The sequence below is a fragment of the Trachypithecus francoisi genome, unplaced genomic scaffold (genome assembly GCF_009764315.1).
Source record: "Trachypithecus francoisi isolate TF-2019V2 unplaced genomic scaffold, Tfra_2.0 Lachesis_group15, whole genome shotgun sequence".
In the NCBI taxonomy this organism is placed as follows: Eukaryota; Metazoa; Chordata; class Mammalia; order Primates; family Cercopithecidae; genus Trachypithecus; species Trachypithecus francoisi.
The window spans coordinates 4156322-4164279 of record NW_022681460.1 but is presented as its reverse complement, the minus strand read 5'-3'; the positions used below and the strand labels follow the sequence as shown (position 1 = coordinate 4164279).

At 46.0% G+C, this 7958-nt stretch overlaps 1 protein-coding gene across 1 annotated transcript in view; it reads right to left on the bottom strand.

Moving 5' to 3' along the window:
* Positions 1 to 3663: 3663 nt before the first annotated feature.
* Positions 3664 to 7958, bottom strand: part of SFT2D1 (SFT2 domain containing 1) — a 23168-nt gene continuing 18873 nt past the window's right edge. Inside the window, exons 7-8 of the mRNA XM_033234258.1 lie at positions 7016 to 7045; positions 3664 to 4193 (exon numbers count right to left, since the gene is read on the bottom strand). Of these exons, the coding sequence (XP_033090149.1) occupies positions 4154 to 4193; positions 7016 to 7045 (70 nt within the window). The 3' untranslated portion in view covers positions 3664 to 4153. The remainder of the gene's footprint in view (positions 4194 to 7015; positions 7046 to 7958) is intronic.

The window sequence follows — 7958 nt, the reverse complement described above, 5'->3', positions numbered from 1 at the left end:
CTCCTGTGCCGGACAACTGTCCTCCAGATCTGTCACTGTCCGAGGGGTCCTGGGACAGGCGGTCACTAGATACTTCTCCCAGCCACTGAGTTGTGACTGGGGAACTTGACTCTTCTCACATGCCTTTCTAATTATGCCTGAAAGCCCCACTCCTTTGTTAGGGAGAGACATCCTAGCAAAAGCAGGGGCCATTGCACACTAGAATTAGAAGGAAAAAAGGTAAATATATATACAGACACTAAGTATGCTTACCTAGTCCTCCATGCCCACGCAGCAATACGGAGAGAAAGGGAATTCCTCACTTCCGAGGGAACACGTATCAAACATCAGGAAGTCATTAGGCCCCCAAATTCTCCTTACCTCTGAATCTACTTCCTCCCATCCCTGCCTAAAGATAATTTTATGGGGAAGACGATTTGCTTGTGTCTCTCCAGCTGACAATCAGGTGCCTATGTGGGTGCCCACCAAACATCTGAAGATTTATCAGCCATAGCATCTAGTGGACCACCCCCCCACCCCCCGTACAGCGCGAATTGAAGGTTTGAAAAGCCTCGATTTGCTTTCTCTATGCCTTCTGTTAATCAGAAAAGGCCTGTTTCTCATTATCGGTGGCCTCCCGGCTACAGCCACAAAAGTTTTTGCTTCCGTTTCAGTAGATTTACTAACGTGGGGGCGGGGGGTGAGGTATGCTTGTGATTTTGCAGATGAACGAACCGTGTGGATGCCCTCAAGATGTGTACGGCCATGGAACGGGAGACTGGAGGGACCCATGGATCCCAACCATGGACCGCGTTTCCCCAGTACAAGCCATGAGCCAGTTGAATTTGAATGCAAAGATGGAACGAGGACCGATTGGAGTCACGATGCTTAACGGACCAATGCTTTCTGACTCAACTACTCTCTACCCTGAATACGAGAGACCCTAATAGTTAAGGCAGGAGTATCATCGCCCTTATTCAGCATGAAGAAGTTATGGAAGACGGACCTTCATCCTTCTGCAACCCCTAGGATTAAGGGTCCTCTTGTAAAAGGGAAAGGGGAGATATGTTGGAAGCGTTCAAACCAGAGTGACTCCAGTTTGAATAAGGGCTAGGAGAAGCTGGGTCACATACCAGCAGTTAAGGGCTGCACAGCCTGCAATCACCTTGCTAATGATAGCTATTAATACTTATAGTAATGATACCTTCTCTTTTACAAAAAAGGGGGGCATGCTGGGAAAAAGCTGAGTGTTGGGGGAAACTGAGGCAGGGCTTGCATAATGTCCTCTGGAATGTGTCTAGACTTGCTGGCTCCTTGCTTCTAGCCTTCCTAGGCCCCTATTCCCATTATCTCAAGTAGCAGAACGTGTTCTATATAAATGCTAAACTGTCACAGCTGTAGATCATGTGCCTGCCCTTTTGACCTCCACGTTCTTACTACCTGTTTCTTTGTTGGATTACCAGTAAATACTGTGGGCTCCCAGAGCTCGGGCCTTTGCAACCTCCACGATGGCTATGGCCCCCCTGGTGTCCCACCCTTCTCTCTCAAACTTTTTCTCAGTCCTTTGACTCCACCGGACTTTGTCACCCCCATGACCTGGTGTTGGGTCTGATCACCCCAACAGAGCCTGTGCTCACCAATTTTAGTCCTTTCCAGCACCGACCCAGGCCTTCTGGAGCCCAAGGCATGCCTGCCCTGCTGCCGGTGTCTGGACTGAGACCGAGGGCATCCATCCTATCTATCCAGGAAGCCTGAGAGCTCTGAGCAAGGCAACACCCTTGTCTGAACTCAGGTGTCTCTCTCTACCACCTGGGCAGACTGAATGACACCCTTCTCTATCCTGAGGCCATGCTTCACACCCCATCGTGGACCCAAAGCTACTCCATATCCTGTCCTGGAACTACCCCTCACCCCCCGACCCCTGCATCAATCAGAGGTAGTTTCTGACCCCACATTGCTCCAAACGGTTACTCTAAGTGTGGCCTCCAGTTTATCCCTCAGTTCTGGAAGACTGGGATTCATTCCTCTAGAGCTAGGCGCGAGCTTACCGCCTGTGCCACCAGTCCCTGCTCTAAGCTCTCAGGCTGCCAGGATGTGACACTTGTCAAGCTCACCCCGACTTATCTCACACAGACTCCTAGAAGACCCCATACTTTGATCAGGTCAAATCTGCCGCCAACACAGAGCAAATGGGAAGCAAAGAGCCGTTTCCATGCTTAAGTCTACCTGGGCAGAAATGAAGCTCAACAGACAATTCTCAGGAAGAGTCCCAATGCCGGGGGAATGTTTCCTAGAGGAACATTTCTGTGGCTTACAAACACGGATGCAGAAAAATGACTGGGGAGGCAGCAGAGCACAACAGGGAGCACAGCCTCCGCAGCCCACAAGCTGGCCACACCTGCCCCTGCCACGCAGGCTGAGTCACCACGGCAGTTGCGCCTCTGCATGGCATGGAGACTCAGCCACGCCGCAGGGCTGTGGGCCAGCCCACGGACTAACCAGGCCCCAGCCAGAACTCAGCACATGACTTCAGATCTTCCTAGTCTCTTCTGCAGACTGACATGTCTTGTCTTTACTCCCATTGTCACCTACTGTCTAAAATAAGATTCTTCTTCAGGCTGCTGCTATTCTCAAACTTCAGCTCCGTCACATTTTCTGGAGCCCTGCGTCCTCTGTGGTGCTCCACACAGGCCACGCTGTGCCCCTCCACACCACCCTCTTCTTCTGCCCCTCTGCTCATCACCCTCCCTGCAGCTGGGTGAGCTGTCCTCCACACGTCCGCCGGGCCCTGTGGACATCTCTGAAGCCAGTCCCCACACCTCACTGTAACAACTGGGAACACGTCTGTCCCCGTAATCGTAAAGTCTTTGAGGACAAGGACGTCTGTTGCATCTTCCTTGAGCACCAAGCACAGTGTCCGCCCACTCACCAGAACTCACTCTTTTCCTGCACCTTCTTTCCCAAGCATATGCCTGACTTCCAGGGTCCTAAGGCCTGATCCTGGCTCCCTGCCAGCTTCGTCTCTCTCCCCGCAATGCTACTCCTGGACTTCAGCCACACCTAATGACTGGAATAACAACTACAAGGTCCGGCCACCACCAACCTGAGGCACATAGGCTCCCTTCTGCCCATCTGCCTGCTGCCCCTCAAGGACACCCCCCCAGTTCTCCTCTAAGCTGACTGTGCAGAAAGTGATGCTCCCATTACCTTGCTGTGCGCTCTTTATTAACTCTTCCTACCCTGGACAGACATAGGGCTGCCTTCCCTCCTGCTGGCACCACCACATCATGCTGGCACCTGCCTATCTGCCTCTCCCTGGCAACTGAGGAGACCAGGAGAGCCAGTGGGAGACCTGCGGGAAGGAGGAGGGCGCTGGCTAGTTCTCCTCCCTCTCTGCTTCTCCTCCAGCCTGGGGTGAAGGTAGCTTCCTGCTGCCATTACTGTCCGGTGGCCTGACTTCTCCTGACACCTTCACAGCCAATGCCACCTCACCTCCTCCCCCTGCACTTCCTGGAATGGGCTCTGCTGTCAGTCCCATTCTCTCTCACAATTTGTACTTAGCAGTATTATTTCGGGGAGACTGTATCTTACTCATTTTTCTACAGAAAGACTGTATAGTGCCTAAATATTGAATTCAGTCACTTAAAATATTATAAATTTGATTCAGAAAATGTTGTTTTTCCAAGGATGGGTTTATTTCAAAATTGTAAAGATTTATATATTATTTTTATTACATATAGTAAGCAATTTTTAGCTTAAAATAAGAAGTTTCACATTTAAAGTAAAAAAAAAAAAAAAAAGTCTTAAAAATGCAGACATTTTTTACAAGCCAAAAAAGCTGAATTATCTTGCAGCACAGGTCTACCCTTAAATATTCACATTTCAAAGCTGTTTTGAAAAGATTTAAAAATCGGCTAAAAATAATTGACGACTGGCAGTGATTAAAAATCTCCTTTGGAAAAGCGTATTAATGACACATAATGAATTTAAAGTTACAAGCATTTAACGGTTTAATCAAGCATGTAGTTTTTACCAGTATACAAAATGAGACTTAGTACAAAACGGTCTTCAACTGTCACTTCAGTTGTTTCTGGAATATTTTATGGGGAAAAGCAAACTTCACCAAACACAGAGTACCAACATTCAAGTGCTCTTTTCCATGAGTTTCTGATTTTCAACTTAGGAGAGAAGAACAGCATTTAATAACTGCATCCCTGGTGGAAAAAAGAGGGAAAAAAACAGAATATAATATTCCTCAAGAGCAAAGCTGCAGAAAATGTTCCTGCTAAATCACCGTTTTTAACAGAACTCAGGGGATGCTCCAGCACACTTTCTGATTAACAAAAACTTTGTTCAGTATCATTTAAGATTAAGAGCTGAGACGTGAAAACATTTTGCTAACTTTTGACATGGTATTTATCTTAAGAAATTTTTACTGCCATATACACTGATCTCAATACAAAGAAATAAGTTTAAATACCAAAAATAACCTAACAGAAGATCTAACTTTTTTCTTTTTGAGACAGGTTCTTGCTCTGTCTTCCAGGCTAAGTGCAGTGGCGTGAGCAGATCCTCCTACCTCAGCCTCCCAAGGAACTGGGACTGTAGGGCATACCACCATGCTAATTTTTTTTTTTTTTTTTGGTAGAGACAGGGTCTTGGCTCTGATGCCCAGACTGGTCTCAAACTCCTGGGCTCAAGCCATCCACCGGTCTCAGCCTCCCAAAATGCTGGGATTACAGGCATGAGCCACCACACCCGGCACAAAGATTTAATTTTTTAAAAGAACTAGGCCAGGCAAGGTGGCTCATGCCTGTAAGGCAGGTAGATCACTTGAGGTCAGGAGTTCGAGACCAGCCTGGCCAATGTGGTGAAACCCCATCTCTACTAAAAAATACAAAAATTAGCTGGGCATGGCTGCATGTGCCTGTAATCCCAGCTACTCTGGAGGCTGAGCCAGGAGAATCTCTTGAACCCGGGAGGCAGAGGTTGCAGTGAGTGGAGATCACGCCATTGCACTCCAGCCTGGGTGACAAAATGAGACTCCATCTCAAAAAAAAAAAAAAAAGACTAATGAACTGAGTTTTAAAAGTGTAATGTTTATAACTGAATCCTCAGAATTAAAAAAAGATTAAAGTGTGACCTTTCATATTTTTTTCCAAAACTGTTATTACTTGATACTTTCATTAAAAAAGCTTTCACCTAGGCCATTAAAAACATCCACTAATAAAATTCTTATAGGGAAAATCTGTACATTGCTTATTGTTCTAAAGTGCAGGATCCTACTAAGTGTCTGGAGAGGCTGGTCATTTTCTCGAAGTCCTGCCATCTCTTCAGAGCCTCTTGTACGGGGCATCATGTCTAGAGGTCCTTTCCTCGGCACCAAGAAGTACTGGAGGTCTCCTTGCCCTAAAGCTCCTAGGCATGGTAAGTTACCCTTGCACACTCTTGGTTAAGCAGTTTTCTCACCTGTAGCTGACTTTGTTTTGCTTTTTCTCCTTATAAGTATCTATCAGAAAGAATCATACATTTGAAATGGAATAAAAATAAAATTTCTACCAATTTGCTTCATTGTTCATCTTAATCAGACAATTTTGCTGTTTTTTTTTTTGAGACGGAGTCTCGCTCTGTCGCCCGGGCTGGAGTGCAGTGGCCGGATCTCAGCTCACTGCAAGCTCCGCCTCCCGGGTTCCCGCCATTCTCCTGCCTCAGCCTCCCGAGTAGCTGGGACTACAGGCGCCGCCACCTCGCCCGGCTAGTTTTTTGTATTTTTAGTAGAGACGGGGTTTCACCGTGTTAGCCAGGATGGTCTCGATCTCCTGACCTCGTGATCCGCCCGCCTCGGCCTCCCAAAGTGCTGGGATGACAGGCTTGAGCCACCGCGCCCGGCCCAATTTTGCTGTTTTTAAATATAAAACATATCTTTGAATTTCACAAACAGGCAACGCTGTGCCTCACTAGAATCTTTTTCTAAATCTATCAGATTGAAAATGGGAACTTGTTTTGTTTTCTCCTCCACGGCTAAATACATTTCTCTGGAAAAATATTTTAAAATGCCAGTTACCTCTTGACATACAACTGTTTTTGCTGACTAAAAATAAGCATTTGTGTGCAAGCCCTCACTTTCCCAGTAACTTCCTTTTTTATTGAGATGGAGTCTGGCTCTCATCCTGGCTGGAGTGCAAGGGCACAAACTTGGCTCACTGCAACCTCTGCCTCCTGGGTTTAAGTGATTCTCCCACCTCAGCCTCCTGAGTAGCTGGGATTACAGGCGCGCACACCATGCCCAGCTAATTCTGTATTTTTTAGTAGAAATGAGGTTTTGCCACGTTGGCCAGGCCGGTCTTGAACTCCTGACCTCAAGTGATCCTCCCAAAGTGCTAGGATTATAGGCATAAGCCACCGCACTCAGCTGTAACTTCCTTTTTTAAAGTAGAATTTGTTTTCCTGGAGTCTCTGTGTCCTATTTTCTGAACTCCTGAAGCCACGGAAGGGTCCAGAATCTCATCCACATTCCCTACTGCATGCCAGGCAGCAGGGCGGGAGGATACTCCCCACACAGTTGCTCCATGTCACCAAAATGTTTCCACACAGACATTATCATGGCAAGCTTCTATTCATCTCATTGAAAATATGTCTATTGCCGGGTGCGGTGGCCCCACGGTTGTAATCCCAGAACTTTGGGAGGCCAAGGCGGTCGGGATCACAAAGTCAGGAGACTGAGACCATCCTGGACAACATGGTGAAACCCCGTCTCTACTAAAATACAAAAAAAAATTAGCTAGGCATGGTAGTACGCGCCTGTAGTCCCAGCTACTTAGGAGGCTGAGGCGGGCGAATCTTGAACCTGAAAGGCAGAGATTTCAATGTGAGCCGAAATCGCACCACTGCACTCCAGCCTGGTGACAGAGCGAGACTCCATCTCAAAAAAAAAAAAAGTTTATTTCCTTTCAGGAAATTAAGATCAACCCAAAAAAGTGTTTAAATTTGTGTGAAGATAAGAACCAGAAACAAGACAGAATTCAAACAAGCTCACCTTGCATATGGGATGTACGACAGGCTATACCTGCAAGAAATATTCAAGCATGTTGAATCTTCATCTGAATCATGGTTTTTCTTTATGCCAAAAGGCCATGTCTAACCTTATAATAAATACAGCACCATGAGACTGTACAGTGGTTCTCAAAGTGTGACCCCGACCAGCAGTGAGAGTATCATGTGGGAACTTGTTAAAAATGTAAATTATTAGGCCCTACCCTAAACCTCCTAAATCACAAGCTTGCTTTAACAAGCAACCTGCCCTTTAAACAAACTCTCTAGGTGATTCTGGTGCATGCTGAAGTTTGAGCTTCTTATAATAAAATAGAAACTGTACCAAAACTGATATTTATAGTCTCCTTTAGGGATAAATCAATTATTAGGTACAAATTAGGCAATAAAAGGCAAAATACTAGAGAAAATAACCAAGAGATTTAAATTTAGGTTTCTTCACTAAATCAATGAAAAAGAGTAAGGAACATTATATGGTTGAGATATACAGAGAATTGCATTTAACATTCATTGATGTTTCACCTGTCAGTGAAAAGAGGGCCAAAAGAAAGGTGATCCCAAACTGGGTAACATCGAGTAAGAGGAATGTAAAATGGCAAAACCAGGAAGCAAAAATTAGGAAGCAAGCAAGAGCTGCTCTAAAGGAAAAGGAAAAGGAAAAGCACTCTTCACTAACACGGAGGAGCGCAGGAGTTGTAGGGCACGTTTAATCAACCGCCCGGATATTTATGGCCTCTATGCTGATGAATTCTTAGAGTACAAGACACAAAAAGGCTAAGAGGAGGAGAGTCTGAGTAGGAACCAGAGCATGACTGAATATTCACAAAACTGGAGTGGGAAAGGCAGTGCAGGTGAAGCATCTCTGATCTGAAATGCTTGAGACTAGAGATGTGTTGGATACTGGATTTTTCTGGATTTTTGGAATATCT